The sequence below is a fragment of the Vipera berus genome, assembly GCF_964194415.1.
Source record: "Vipera berus genome assembly, chromosome: 1".
NCBI classification, from domain to species: Eukaryota; Metazoa; Chordata; class Lepidosauria; order Squamata; family Viperidae; genus Vipera; species Vipera berus.
In genome coordinates, this window is record NC_138202.1 from 64,275,456 (window position 1) to 64,291,758 (window position 16,303).

Genomic DNA, 16,303 nt, shown 5'->3' on the forward strand with positions numbered 1-16,303 from the left:
CAAGTTTCATTATAAGCTTCCACACTTCAAGAGCATTTTATATGGGGCCTTTAAATCTGTTTCCCAATTTTGAATAGCTTGTACAGTAGCAAACTAAAAGAAAATGCTTTCTTTGTGGACAACGAAGTCAAGAAGAATTCTTGCCAAGAACACATTGCATTCAAAGCATTAGTACAGATTTGAATTTTGTTTAGAACTAAGTGAAGCAATTGAATGAGTTTGTCACTCCTTTTATCTCTTCCTTCATAGTGTCTCTCTAAACCTGGATATCCTAAAATATTGATTATAATTTATTTTTGTTTTATATATTTTCTTCCACCCACACCTGTCATTAATGGAAGAAGAGTAAGCTAATTCTGCATTATGGTCTAAATAGTAATGTTTAAAAAGGTAAAGGTTCCCCCGCACATGCGTGCTAGTCGTTTCCGACTCTAGGGGCCGGTGCTCATCTCCGTTTCATAGCCGAAGAGCCAGCGTTTGTCCGAGGACGTCTCCGTGGTCATGTGGCCGGCATGACTAGACGCCAAAGGCGCACGGAACGCTGTTACCTTCCCACCGTAGTGGTCCCTATTTTTCTACTTGCATTTTTACGTGCTTTCGAACTGCTAGGTGGGCAGAAGCTGGGACGAGTAACAGGCGCTCACTCTGTTACGCGGCACTCGGGATTCGACCCGCCAAACTGCCGACCTTCTGATCGACAAGCTCAGCGTCCTAACCCACTGAGCCACCGCGTCCCTCAGTAATGTTTAAATAGCAAAAAAAAAGTCCACACTCTTTTCAGTGTTTTTTTTTTATCTGTGATTCATGTTTTTATTCTTTTAGATTGTCACTCTTAGGTCTGATTTGATAGAAGAACATACAAAGCTCAGTATTCTATGAAGTTACACTGTATTAATATTTCTCTGGTGTTTTGTCCAAATGAGAAAAAAAAATTTTTACTACTTTGTTACATCATGAAGTAAGTTAAATGTTAATATGACAATAGGAAATAATTACTAAATTGACCCAACTAATTGCCTTTTTAAAATAAATTAAAATTTTAAAATAAAAATCTGTTAGGCCTGCTTGCTGTCCCTATCAGCAGCTCCTTAAAACCAGTTGTGCCATTTCCTGTGCTCGTATAGAAACTGTGCTGCCCCTGGGTTGTACAGGATTGAATTAAAGTTATGGTGACAAGGCAACAACATCCAGACACACATTTTCTGGGGACTTTATGTTTTATTTAGCATATAATGAGAATATGATAAAAGAGAACTGAGGGCTGCAGAGCTAACATACATGTCCCAGAAAAGGCACATCTTCTTTAAGGAGCCGTTGATAGGTACAGTGGGCATAAAACACAAGATCCAAGGCATCTTTTTGCTTTAGAACTCAATACTGTTGGATCCCTATTTATTTATTGCTCTTTCATAGCATGTAGCACCTCTCCATACATGGTTGCATTTGCATTTGCATTGCATTTATTGCATTTATATACCGCCCTTTCCCTGAGGACTCAGGGCGGTTTACAGGGAGTTAAAAATCAAACATACAAAAGTTAAAAGCCAAGTTAAAAAATATTAAATCAACCCTGTGCTATTAAAACCCCCAATTAAAATAATTTTCTCCTCAGCCTGGGCCCGAGAGCTCAAAGAGCCAGGTCTTCAGGCCCCGGCGGAATGATCGGAGGTCGGGGGCAGTCCTCAGCTCCACCGGCAGCTGGTTCCAGAGGGCAGGCGCTCCCACTGAGAAGGCCCTATCCCTGGGTGTCACCCGCCGGCAATCTCTTACCGGCGGAACCCTGAGCAGACCCTCCCTGTGGGAGCGCACTGGGCGAAGGGCGTTTGAAGCCGGCAGCAGGTGTTCCCTCAAATACCCCAGACCCAGGCCATGTAGGGCTTTATAGGTAATAACCAGCACCTTGAATTTCACCCGGAGGGCAACCGGAAGCCAATGCAGCTCGCGGAGTAGAGGTGTTACATGGGAGTATCGGGAAACCCCCATTACAACTCGCGCGGCCGCATTCTGCACCAGTTGAAGCCTCCGAGTGGTCTTCAAGGGCAGCCCCATGTAGAGAGCGTTACAGTAGTCCAAACGGGAGGTCACAAGCGCATGAGTAACTGTGCGTAGGGCATCTCGGTCCAGATAGGGACGCAACTGGCGCACCAGGCGAACCTGTGCAAAAGCCCCCCTGGTCACGGCTCCTATGTGATCTTCAAAATTGAGCCGTGAATCCAGGAGGATGCCCAAGTTGCTAGCCCTATCAATGGGGGGGTAACACCTCACCCCCCATCGTTAGAGGTGGAATAACTTGGTAAACCCGAGATGCCGATATGCACAGCCACTCAGTCTTGGCGGGATTGAGACGAAGCCTGTTTCTCCCCATCCAGACCTGAACCGCCTCCAGGCACCGGGACATCACGGAGAGGGCATCACTGGGTTGGTTCGGGGTGGAAAGAAAAAGTTGGGTATCATCAGCGTACTGGTGATACCCCACCCCGAAACCACGAATGATCTCGCCCAGCGGCTTCATATAGATGTTGAACAGGAGAGGCGAGAGAACCGACCCCTGAGGAACTCCACAAATGAGAGGCCTCGGGGCGGATCTCTGCCCTCCTGTCAACACTGACTGCGAGCGGCCCTGAAGGTAGGAGGAGAACCACCGTAGAACGGTGCCTCCCACTCCCAACCCCATGAGACGCCGCAGCAGGATACCATGGTCGATGGTATCAAAAGCCGCTGAGAGATCTAATAGGACCAGGACAGAGGAGCAACCCCTGTCCCTTGCCCTCCAGAGATCATTCACCAGCGCGACCAATGCCGTCTCCGTGCTGTGTCCGGGCCTGAAGCCCGATTGGTACGGGTCCAGATAATCAGTTTCCTCCAGGAACAGAGGGAGCTGATGCGCCACCACACTCTCAACAACCTTCGCCAGAAAGCGAAGGTTGGAGACTGGACGATAGTTGTTTAAAGCAGCCGGGTCCAAAGCAGGCTTCTTGAGAAGGGGTCTCACCACCGCCTCCTTCAAGGCGGCAGGGAAGACACCCTCCTTCAAAGAAGCAGTTATTACTGCATGGAACCAGCCTCGTGTTCCCTCCCGAGCCGCATAAGCTAGCCAGGAGGGGCACGGATCCAACAAACAGGTGGTGGTGCTCAGTCTCCCCATGATCCTGTCCACATCATCAGGGGAAACAGGGTCGAACTCAGTCCAGATAATGTACTCAAGACCGCCTGATTCCTCCACATCAGACTCTGCCCAGTCAGAGTCTAGGCCGGTCCGGATCCGAGCGATTTTGTCTGCCAGATGATGACTAAACTCCTCGGCTCGTCCCTGCAAGGGATCCTCTCTCACCTCCTGGTTAAGGAGGGAGCGAGTCACCCTAAACAGGGCGGCCGGGCGATTATCTGCGGACGCGATAAGGGCGGCAAAGTAGTTAGACTTCGCCGTCCTTATCGCCGCAAGATAAGACCTTTGTATTTCAGTGTGGCAATAAACATATTAATAGGTACATTTGTCCTTATTTTTGTGGTTTTGTATAAATGTAGTAGATGAAAATTGTATGTTTGAATTTGTTATGCAATTGCTGTCCTTTCCCATAAATCACCATAGCATGAAATTTACCCTTAGGAATCCTATGGTGTTGTAGGGAAAAGGGACAATTACTGACAATTACTGTTCTGTCAACACATACATATATTTATTAGACAACCGATGTCCTGTTGGGTCATCATCTCACAGATATTTCCTTACCTAAACACAAACAGAATGACCAGGTGTGGGCAAAGAGTAATGGAAGATTTCCGACTACCTGCGGGCTTCCTTATTGAATTTCCTTGTGGGAAGCTGGTAAGCGGCATTGGGAATCTTCTTCTCTCCTTCCTCCTTCCCTTGAATTCTGGCTGGTTTCCCCATTTATTTTGTTTGTGGGAAGCTTGTGCAAGGAGAAAGTCAGTGGGGAAGCCAGCAGAAAATTACAAATCCAAGGCCAGTAGGCAGTCAAATGGCTGCTGCTGGGTGGGGGAGGAGGCAAGGGAATGATGGCCTTTCTATTATCAAAAAAGTGACATGAAGGGGATAGTCAAATGGGAGATTTCGTAGTTGTTCTATATCCCTAATGTGATGGAAAAATTAGACATGATACTGGTATAATTTTTTTTCTCTACTGTTTTTCCCTGCAGAACAGAACTTCCTTTAATACTGGCAGACAAGAAAATGAATTTCCGTTTCATATTTCCATATGCTCACATGAGCTAAGCAGGATATTAAATTTATTATTGTGCAGAATTCTAACTAGGCTATAAGATTACCTGTCATTAAAATTTCAGAATTCCTTGTCACATCCCAAGAGACTGTGGTGAAATGCAGTGATAGCAAATAAAACAAAAAGTTTATTTACATTAAGGAGAGTTTGCAGTATAGATAGCATTGCTTTTTCATAATTTGGGTTGAAAATAAAAGGAAAACCTTTGGAATCCATTGAAAAAAGATCTGAAATACAACATTTTTCAGACAATAGAATGCCTATATACAGTACTTGAAATTGCTTATAAGTAAAATTTGAGTGTCCTTTTCTGTTAAGGCAATCTTGAATATGTTGTTCTGATGAATTTGCAACTTCTTCGTGGCTTTTCCACTGACTTTGGTTATGAGTATTTTTACAGGAGTTCTTGGCTAAATCCAATCTGTCAATTTACTAAAAAATACTAATGAACACTATACGGGGCCCTTCTAGTATGTTTGAGTGGATTGGATTGGATTCTGGTTGTATTATTTATAGTAAGGTGTTTGTTGCTCTAATTTGTTTACCACATTGGATCACTTTTACCGTATTGGATCAATAGTAACCGTGCAGTAAAGCTCTTGAAGAAAAGATAAACCTGATTGGTACAAATACAGTAAAGGAGAATAGTGTTATTTTCAGATTATTCTTCATTAAAATGGTATGACCTTGTGTGTTTGTGCCTTCCATCTAGAAATCTAACAACTTTGGTTCTTTAACTGATCTTTTGGCATTTTGGTACCAAAGAGTAGCTAAAAGCATATTAACTCTCTTTTTTTAAAATAAATGTATCAAGGTCTTTTTTTTAAAGCTTTTTTCCCATCAACACTGATAAACAACAGAAAAGGAAATGTAAAGCATGCCCTTTATGTCCTGTACTTTATAATTAGATTACATTGGGGTAGACTAAATGTCCCTTGCACAATCTTTTAACTCTTCCTCCAAAAGCTTCAACTTAAATATCACTGGGGGGAAAAAGAATGAATGTAACATTAATCCTGTTACTGTTTAATTTCTACTGGATGCTGACCTTCCATCATCATATCCCAAAAAGGCAGTGATGGTAAAATTAACTATGCATTTACTGGCAGTTAAGTAACTCTTTGCAGGAAGCAAGTGAGCAAAGATTGTGATCATCTCTTATTTAGTTTATGCTTTCTTGTGACAAGTTATTATGATCCAATCTGTGTCTGCTCCCTTCTCACCAAATTAACGAATGTAGCACTGAATATAAACAGAACTGTATCAAATAATATGTTGTCCTGGTTACCAGCCCTAACCAACACTGCCTTGCTACACATGCTGATGCAAGACTATCATAGCCAAAGTGGTTTAGTTAACTTGGGAAGAGAAGATTTGTTACACTGTTTTGACTTCGCTTGTGCAATAAAGTGCCTATCTTGGATCTATTTTCATATACGTACCACTGGAAATCCCTACCAATAGCATTAAGACCAGGCCACAGTAATTCATTCTCTTGATGATCCAACTAGCTAGGCTTTTGCTTCCAACAACATTACAAAATTTGCATCATTTGCCCAAATATGTTCAAGTAAACTGTATAGCAATAACAATAGCACTTAGACTTATATACCGCTTCACAGTGCTTTACAGTCCTCTCTAAGCGGTTTACAGAGTCAGCATATTATCCCCAATAATCTGGATCCTCGTTTTACCAATCTCGGAAGGCTGGAAGACTGAGTCAACCTTGAACCAGTTAAGGTTGAACTGCTGGCAGTCGGCAGAATTAGCCTGCAATACTGAGTTGTAACCACTGTGCCACCATGACTCTTCAGTAATCAGTTCAGATTACCAAATAGATTCCCAATGCTGCTGACAGTCATGGGATATCAAACGTTTAACTAGATGGTTTGAATAATTTAACATGGCTATGCAGTGACTTAATTTGATCTTATTCATTCCCAACGTAGAAAACTTATTTTTTTTTTTAAACCTTGATCTGTTTCAGTAATAGTTATGCCCGTGTGCGAGCTGTGGTGATGACCCGTGATGACTCAAGTGGTGGATGGTTACCACTTGCAGGCGGTGGACTAAGCTGCGTCACCATTTTCAAAGTCATTCACCAAGAAGAAAGTGGCTGTGCTGATTTCCTTATACATGGGGAACGTCTCAGGGATAAAACGGTAAAAATAATTATGCCTGTTTTGTGCCATTAATTGTAAGTCAAAAGTAACTCCATAAGAAACAGTTTGGAACACCCTATTGTTTATAAGTGTGTGCATGTTCCTTTACTCTTTCTCTCTGTGTGTGTGTTTGTGCGTGCGTGCACATGCAAACACACACACGCATATGTGCACATTTATATATACACCTAAACACATTTTAGTAAATGGTTTTAAATTTCAAAGTTCATAACATTTTCTGATCATTTGGAAACTACTGTTGGATTAAATGTGGTTAATTGAAAAACCCATTAAAATATTCCTATTTCTTCCATTGGAGATATGTAAAAATGGTTTAAAGTGACTTGTAGTAATTATCACCATAAATCTATAAAATACACCATAAGATTACAAAATTTGAAAGAGATATATTGTTAGTACTGTTAAATTTATTGCAGTGTTAAATGTTAATCCTGTGATCCCCCGTGTTGACTGGGGAATTCTGGGAGTTGAGGTCCATACATCTTAAAATTGCCAAATTTGAAAATTTGAAAAACACTAATCCATTTCAGGATAAGCATCATTATACAAACCATAGAAAAAGTGTAAGAAGTAGTAAGCAAATAAACTGGAAGCAGAGCTAAAACAAGATAATATCTAATTAAATCTAGCACACATTATATTATTCACTGTGCCTGTACATATTTTTCTGTTTCTGCTTCGTGCACCAATCATACGTTGCCTTTAGCTCTTTAAATTTCATGTCTCTTTTTGAGGATCTGTGGCTTTTCTCTTTATCTTTCCTTCATAGATTGACTTTGTAATATGCTTCATACTCTCTGTCTAACCAAAATTATCTCAATGTGCTTCTTACATACTAGTTACCGTACTTTTGTATTTAGTCTTCATTCATTGAAACTCCATTCATTCCTGACCTTATCTCTTATTTTACCATACATATCCTTTTTCAGTTCATAAAGTAAACTACATTTTAATTCACTGTGCTCTTTCTCCTGACATATCTGGCCTCATTTCCATGGAACACAGTAGTCAGAATTGTGCCCCTACACACACATTTAAATTGCTTCCTGTAAATATAGATTCCTTGCAATAGATCAGGTAATAGCAATTACTTTTTTACCAGTATTTAACAAAATAACATATTTTTCTATCTTTAAAAAATGTTCTACCAAAGTATACAAATTTTTCTATTTGCTCTTTTTTGTTGTCGTTGTCCTCATTCATACTGTATCTAATATCACTGCAATCATTTGTATTCCTAGCCAAGAGTATTGCATCATTTGCAGCCCTTTTCATGTCCTTGACTAATTCACTTCTAGAATTATTGCAAGTATTCCATATATGTTTATCAATAAATGCATTATATATCACACATCCTTGCTTTCTCTGTTGAATCATTTCCTTATTTCCATGCATGTTTAACTTCCATCATATACTATTCTTATTACATGCAGTAACCAATCTTAAATTCCATACTTGTAGAAAATTTCTGAAATACATTTACAAACTTCATTATATACTTTCTTTAAATCAATAAATGTATAATTTTTTGCTTTTATTCATTTCTCAGTTACTTGGTAAAAAACAAAAATCTTCACTGCATACATGTTATCTTTCAAAATAATATCCTGTTACCTGTTCAGTGTCACTCTGGCAAGTGGACAGCTGTATAAATTAGTTAAATAAATAATAAAGTTGCACTATACTTCACAAATTTAACTCATTGTCATATCTTGGACCATTGACTTCATTATCCTTTTCTTAGACATTAACAGTATGAATAGTGCTCTTTCAAATTCCAGTTTTCTACATAGCACTATCATTCCCATATGGAATCTTTCATCATTCCCTCACTTTAGTTTTATTCCAAATTATTTTGTAATTTAGCGGTTCATTGGAGATCTAACAGATATCATACTCACACTATTATTAGACTCTGCAATCTAAAAACTATCTCACAAGTTACTGTTGCTGTCAACTCACAATTAGTAGTTAGATGAAGTGTACTGACACACTCAAGATATATTATTATATAAAGTTGTGTGTGTATGTGTGTGTGTATACATACACACATACATACAATGTATTGTTATCAGCATTGAAATCTTAAAAAGTTGAGATAATGTCACTCTTTAAGAATGTAAATTGTGAAAAAGATTGCAATTAACAAAAATCTTTTTTTTCAGTGAAAATAGACTTTGTGCCAGAAAAATGAAATGATAAATTGCAGGAAATCAGCAAACTAAATGGGTTATTAGTTGCCTCTTTAGCATAGAATTGTTCATTAGTATAATTCAGATATCCATTTCTTGCACATTATCATGCTTATAGGTGCAGCTGGATATAACTATTCACTGAATTGCTAATAAATCAAGAGCTCTTTAAACATAGCTCTAGCTTGATGAAAGTTACATTTATGTAAGATTAGGGTTACAACTCAGCCAGAAGGGCAGGGACCAAGACCTGGGATTGGCACATGGAAACTCCCTAGATGGATTACTTTCTTTAAATGTTACCTATAGCCATGCAAGAGGCATCTCCCACATAACTGGGAAACCATCAGCCTGGCACATAGTAATCCATGTAATATCTGCCCTGAGTGCCTATTTTGTCATTTAAATTAAATGTAGAGCTTGTGAAACTGCTTTATTCATACTCTCAACAGAGCAGCTGCTAAATAATATAGTCTTTGAATGTATAAAGATTTAGTCATCATCATTAGTCTTAAAGATCTGTTCATTTGCTATTTAAATGGCTGCTGATTCTTAAAAATCATATATGTATGAAGTGGTCTGTAGATGCAGTGAAGCAGGGTTGGTTTGTAAGAAAGTCGTTGATACAGAGAGTAGGGATGCAAACCAGATGCAGGTCCTTTTCTTACACTTCACTTTTTTTGATGCTTACTTTTCTGCCCTTTTGTAACAGCTATCAATCCAAGGGTTAGGGTTTCTTAGGTTGTAAGAAATCTGTTCCATGGTTGCCCTTTACAGTTTTCCATAAGGTTGCCGCCAGCAAAAAGGAGTAATGCAGTTGATAAGAATTTATATTTGAATATCTTCAAAAGTGTCATTTTAGAACCTAAAGCAAATTATTCGAGATAAATAAGGTTGGTAAAGTTTAGGGTGGGAATAGTGAAATAATTGCTTATAATAAGCTAAATCATGAAGAATGAGAGTATTTAGTATGGATGAGAGAGTTTCAGTGTGTTGTCCAATTCTGTATGATAGTATACACACATGGACTCTTGAAATTGATGAATCTGCGTGTTGTGCTTCTTCCTCTTTTCATCTTCTGTCTGAAATTTTACCGCTTTGTATCCCTGGTTTTCCAACTGAGCAATGCCATTAGTGCTGTAGTTCCAATAGAATCAAAACATGACAATGCTGCTACCATCTTTTATTGACCCTTTTATGACCTGAAGAAACAAGGAAATATGGATTTCAAATATTTCTTTTCTTTTCTCTGCAAACGTATTACTTTAGCTATCAAGTCAGAAAGCAGAGAACACAAAGAAGAGAAGCTAGCACCAGAAAGCGAACCATAGGAGACTTGGAGGGAGGGGCGATCTGGCCAAGTGCTTGTTACTTTTTCTGTAGCTAGAGCAGACATCTCAAACACAAGGCCTGGGGGCCGGATCCGGCCCGCGAAGTGGTTTCATGTGGCCCGTGAAGCCATCCTGGAAACAGTGAGGGAACGGCCCCCACTGCCTAGGCCCTGGCCCAGAGACCCTCCTTCTGCCAGAGACCCTCAGATCTGTCCCACTCCTGCCCAGGCCCCCATAGGCACCCTTGATGCGAACGATGTAGAGCTGACCACACCCACCCAGTAGGCCATATGCACTCTAGCCACGCCTACCCAATAGGCCACGCCCACCCTGGCCATACCCACCAGGCCCCCTGAGGGCAACTGCAATGCTGATGCAGCCCTCAATGAAATTGAGTTTGACACCCCTGAGCTAGAGTGAACAAGGCAGTTCAGGAAAACAAGGGCCATTTGCTGTTCCCCAAACGATGTTGCCACTGTTGGCTAATTGTGGAGGAAGGAAAAAGTGATAGAATTGGAAAATCACTCTCTGGTACTCCTGTGTGTGTCTTTACCCATTATTGAAGATGTACAAATGGAGAAGATGGCAACAATAATCATTCTCCTATCTGAAAATATATTGCCAGGTATATGTTTGGCCTGGACTCCAAAGGTTCTGAGCAGATAGAATGTACTTCTTATGATTTCTCACCATTTTTAACAAGTGCATTTTTACTTTAGGTGTAATATATCGACAGTACACCATTATAGGAAAAGTTTTGTAAAAGCTGCTATTGAAACAGTAATTAAGTTTGAGCTGGCAAAAAGTCTTGCTGTCAGTAAGCCCACTCACTGTCTTGTCGTTGCTGCTGTTCCTTTTGCAATGTGTTCTTGCAATGTGTGTGTGTATATATATATACAGAATAATAAGGTAACACAACAGTGTATCAAAGGATTAGCACAGAGCCAATGAGAGAAAGAAAGATTAAGAGCAAGCTGATTTGTTTCTGGGAGGGGGGGGCTGTCATAAACCACTAATTATAGGTCAGACTTCAAAAGTCATCAGGTAGCCCTGCCTTTGCTTTTCTTAGGAGTTGTCCTGCCATTCAGTGTGGATGGACCGGTTTCCATACTTTTATTTTATCCTACTTCTATTCCTCAGCCCTGAAAAGCCTCTTTGACTGGTTAACTCAGTCCCCCCAGACACATCGAACTTGCCATCTCAGAATTCCTGGCCATCCTGGCCACTTGGATCAGGGGTTTAAATTCAAGTGCACAAAATCATGAGCTGAGGTGGTAAAGTGGAGTGCATTTAAAAGGAAGACAACAGGGAGGGATTGTACATCACTTAATTTTTGAACCTTTAAAACTTGCTTGGCATTACATTATTAAACATTTTCTTGCTGTAGTGCAGTTCCCGAAAATTAAGAATAGAACTTAACTGGAAACAGTACATTAGTATGTGCTTTGATGTATACTTGCTGTCTGTCTTGTCTATTTGCGTGGGGTAGCAAGACATTCAGAAAACCAAATGCATTGGAATTTAGGTAGGAAAAGACAATTCTGTGGGTGTGACCCCCATCACATCTGGCAAGCACAAGATTAGAGAAGTCTTATGTAAGTAAAATCTTTTTGAGTTATTTTGCTTTAATTGAGAGTACTTGTGGCAAAATACTAGGTGTACTTTCATGAATGAGAATAGTTGCTTGACATGTTTTTGACAAACAATCTGTCCAGTATCTTGAAAGAGATAGCACTGAGGAAATGGGTTTCACTTTGGAATGACAGAGACTATTTCTGGACTTGTTTACCCAGCTTGTTTAGACCTCTGTTGGAATGTAAAGCAGTTTTTTTTTTTGGTCCCTCTCTCTCTCTCTTTCTTCACAAAGCACCCTTGACATAATTGCACACTTCCTCCTTCATTATGCTTCCCTTCTGAAATCTGGCTCCAGCCAGTCTAGTTTGAACAATTACCTTCCACTCTAACCTGGACAGGTCTGCTGCTGTTTTAAGCTATGTAAACATAGACGGATAGTTCCTTTTATATGAAGCATTAAGCAGGCACGCAGGTTTCAGTATTTCTGATTGTCAAATGCTATTGCTTTTAAAGTGATACTTAACTTTGCTTTCCAATTTTATAATGAGTCAGTTTGTTGCCTGTTGCATATCTTACTCTCTGTTACCTTTGTTTAATCAATGTAGAGGCAGCATATTCAGACAATGAAAAAGGCTTTTGAAAACTTGTACCATTAGACCTTCCAGAATAGGAATTTGAGAAGTAATGGCAATTAAAGAAACATTTTTTAAAAATGTCATTGCTTGGTATACTTCTTCCATAATTTAGAGTTAAATGACTATGGAAATTTAGCACAATAATTTTTAGCAAGGAAAAAGGGAGACAAAAAAGATTGAAAATATTGTGCAGGAGCAGAACAGAAAAATCTGGGTAACCCAGGGCCCAGTTTTTCTTGCCTTAACCTACGTCACAGTTTAGAGCTAAGAAAAATCTTTGTATTTCTTTTTGAAAGACAAGATATCAATGAATGAAACTAAAAGTTGGATAGATTAATCAGGGTTGTTGAAAAACCATCACATTTTTTTTCTGTAATTGCTAATCCTGGATGCTATCCACACATTTTGAGGGTTGTTTTTTTTTAATCTAAAATTGAAGAGGACCCAACAGCATTCTGTAGAAAGAAAAGCAGCTTGGGAACAGAACTGTGTGAAACAAAAGCAGTTGATGGAAATTGAGTATGGCCAGGAAAGGATTTTGATTTGATTCTGAAATGGTGTTCACTGTGTGCAAAGGCATAAATATAACATCTGTCTGCAGTTTCTTAAAGCAGCTACGTCACATGGCAGATCCATAATAAAGAAATCCCCTTTTGTTTGCATAGATACAAAAAAAAGTGAGAATAGAAAACCTGGATTTGTTTAAAAGAATAGAATACATTCAGATACTGATTTTTTTTTAAATTATTTTCTTAGGGGGGAAAACCTTTTAATATATAGCACAAAGAACATTAACAGAGATATTGGAAAGCAAAGCCCTATTTAATTAAGGATTTGCTTCCAATAATGCCCAACCAGATGTACATTTAGAACTATTTATGCTACAGTTAATCCTTGATTTACAATCATTCACTTAACAGCAGTCTGAAATTACAGCGGTCTGAATCCCTGCAAAAACATTGTTTCATTCTCAAAGAGCTGCCTACCACAGGATGGAGCTGAAATCCTTCTGCAGGCAGCTTTCATTCTGCCCACTTAATGACTTGGGAGTTTGTTTAATTGCCACAACTGGGAGTGCTGACTCTGTGGTTGTTGAATGAAGCAGTCATATGACATTTTGTTTAACTATTGCTTCACGAGATTCTGGTCCCAGATGTGATCATAAGATGAGGACTACTTGCATTTAATTCTGCAGACTTACTCTGCATTTAATTCGGGAGCTCAAGGCAACATATATAGCTTTCCCTTCCCCTATATTTCCAGAGTGAATGGCCCAAATCCATAAAGTAGAATTCTGTTGCTAAGAGCAGACTACAATCTGGTTCTTTCTGATCCTAGTTCTTAACCTCTATAATACAGTTGGTCTTAGTTACTTAGTCACATCCAAATTAGATGTTTGGACAGCCAGGGAAGAAGGTTTTCAGAAGATAGGTTCATTCATTTGTTCGTTCAGTTTAGACACCACCCAATTCCAGACTGAGTCTGAGTGTCTCACAGAACAGGACAATATAACAAAGAAAATCTATCTAGAACAGTAAACAAATGGCAGATCCAGTCAATACATAAAACAAGTATCATATCCCTAGCAGTGGCTCCTAACCACCTTAGCCAAAAGCCTAGGAGATGAACCAGGTGTTTAAGGATCTGCAGGACACCATTCAGGCGGGAGCCACCCACATTTCAGGAGGAATCTCATTCCAAAAGGCAGGTGCCCTAGACTGAAAAGCAAGATTGGCAGTTTGCCTAGAACAAGTTTGGTCAAGTGGTTAGGGCACCAGTCTAGAAAGAGGGAAACCGTGAGTTCTAGTCCCACCTGAGCCACGAAAGCCAGCTGGGTGACTTTGGGCCAGTCTCCCTCCCTCCCTCTTCCCCCCCTCTCTCAATCCGAACTACCTGACTGTTGTTATGGGGAAAATTAGAGGAGGAAGGTGTGTGGGGTATGTTCGCTGCCTTGAGCTATTTATGAAAATAATAAAAGCAGAATTCAAACTGGCAACCAATACAGGTTGCAAAGCAGGAATAGCACATGGGCATATCAAGCAATCTATTCCAATATTTTATCACTTGTGAAAGCTGTCTCTCTCAAATCATGTTATTTACAAACCTAAATAGTCCAGAATCAGTTCACTTTACAGACTGTTGTGCTTCTGTTCAGGTGTAGCCAAACTTGCTGGCAGGGACCAAAAACCAGGGTTATCTTGATGGTGGTTCCCATTTATACAGCTTCCTTTTTCTTTGTGTAAATGGTTCTGTTTTCTGCTTTTGATTTCACATTAATTAAATTTTGGGATAGGTGGGATAGGTTATTAAACTGAGGGGCATTTGGTGCTAGCTTTTAGAGCTTTGTGATTAAATTTGCATTGTATATTTTAGTAATTAGGTCTTTTATGCTATGACTTGTTTCCTTTTTTCTATGAAAAGCTTCAATAGAAGAAAAATTAAATACACAAAAACACACAAGTCCTCTATAGTAACCTCCTCTTTTAACTTGGTTTCTTTTCAGGTGGTTTTGGAGTGTACATTAAAGAAGCAGCTTATTTACAATAAAGTTACGCCAACTTTTCACCACTGGAAGATTGATGGAAAAAAATTTGGCCTCACATTTCAAAGTCCCGCTGATGCAAGAGCATTTGATAGAGGAATTCGTAGGGCTGTTGAAGATATATCTCAAGGTATGCATTATTCAGGGATTGTTTTGTTTAAAAAGCTTACACCTTCCTTTTTTTCTTTTTAGTTGTTCATTTCATCTGCTCTCACTAGCCTACTTACTGCCAGTTTTAAAGAATGAAAGCCAAAAAGTATCACTGATATATATGTGCACATATGCAAAAGGAAAATGCTTGCTAAAGTCTTGAAGAAAAAAGAGCAGTATGTTTAACAGTAAAAAAAGTCCAGATCTTATTTGGGGAAAAAAACAAAACCCTGCAACTTTCAGTAGTCAACAAAGTTTTACTTTCCTTCAAAAATACTTTGTTCTCACTGTCCCCTTATACAGAATGGAGCAATGTCCATACTCAATTTGTAAACAGGCACACGCCATGGCATTTGAAGTTATTTGGTCCTTGTCTCAAACTTTGTAACATGCGAACTGTCCCTTGTCCTCAAAGGGTGACTTTTGGGAACAGAGCAATCTCCATTCAAAATCAGTGTATTAAAATAGATATATTCCTGTTTTCTACCAGGAAAAGGATATGGAAACAAAATATGCCGCTGTCTAAAGTGTTTCCTCACATAATGTGTTTTATTATATCCTGTATTATAATGATATAAATATTCCTTATAAAACTCTGGTGCTATGCTTACTGAGAATCTCTAGAAAACAAATAAACCCAAGTTAAAATTTGATGCTTGTGTCTTTCACCCATAGGCTGTCTGACCTCACATGATGAAATCGAAGTGCCTGCAGATGGCTTTCCAGTAAGTGTTTTCCAGTCCACTATGTTAATTACATTGACTGAAATTACAATAACTCTTAATCTAAAAGAGATACTTACATTCGTTTTTATCCGTGGGTAAAAACTGTTTTGGGACAGTTTTGCCCTGTGATCAGGCTGGTGGACATCTTTTATTCTTAGGGACTTGCACAACTATTACCTGTCCCCATTAAAGCTGCTAACGAACCAGTGTGGTTTGCAAACACATGAGTGACAGGGTCTACAAGCTAATTATTAACTTTTGTAATCCCTGAAAAGAAATGATTCATTGACAGAAACTGTGATGGTGGTAACATATTGTTATGGATGTGGGATTTAACAAGGCAAGATTTTCAGATATTGTGTTTTCAGTGTTAGGGTTTAGCCCCCAAAGCAGCAATGTTTCTACCTCTTAAATGTCTTCTTGGTACCCTAATCCTATCAGAACAGTCAGGAATTTACAGAAACAACATGATAAAAGCTGTGCTCATAATACAGTAAAGGTAAGCACAGTAATGAAATTTTCAATCTAAGCTTAACACAATGGTCAATAAGAAGTATATTTCCTAGGCTTAAATGGCAAAGATGCATGTTTCCTTATCACTTCATAGAAAAGACTTACCCAAACGTGAACACGAAGTGGTTCAGTTTCCTAATGTACTTGTTCTGAATACAGGTAGTCCTCAACTTATGATTTATTTATTTTATTTATTTTAATTCCCATTTATATCCC

At 39.2% G+C, this 16,303-nt stretch overlaps 1 protein-coding gene across 2 annotated transcripts in view; it reads left to right on the forward strand.

The window, feature by feature from the left end:
* The window catches only part of SPRED1 (sprouty related EVH1 domain containing 1), an 82,685-nt gene that overhangs the window by 49,776 nt on the left and 16,606 nt on the right, over positions 1-16,303 (forward strand). For both annotated transcript variants that reach the window (XM_081345873.1, XM_081345874.1), the window contains exons 2-4: positions 6,229-6,403; positions 14,661-14,829; positions 15,525-15,574. In XM_081345873.1, coding sequence (XP_081201999.1) covers positions 6,229-6,403; positions 14,661-14,829; positions 15,525-15,574 — 394 coding nt within the window. The remainder of the gene's footprint in view (positions 1-6,228; positions 6,404-14,660; positions 14,830-15,524; positions 15,575-16,303) is intronic.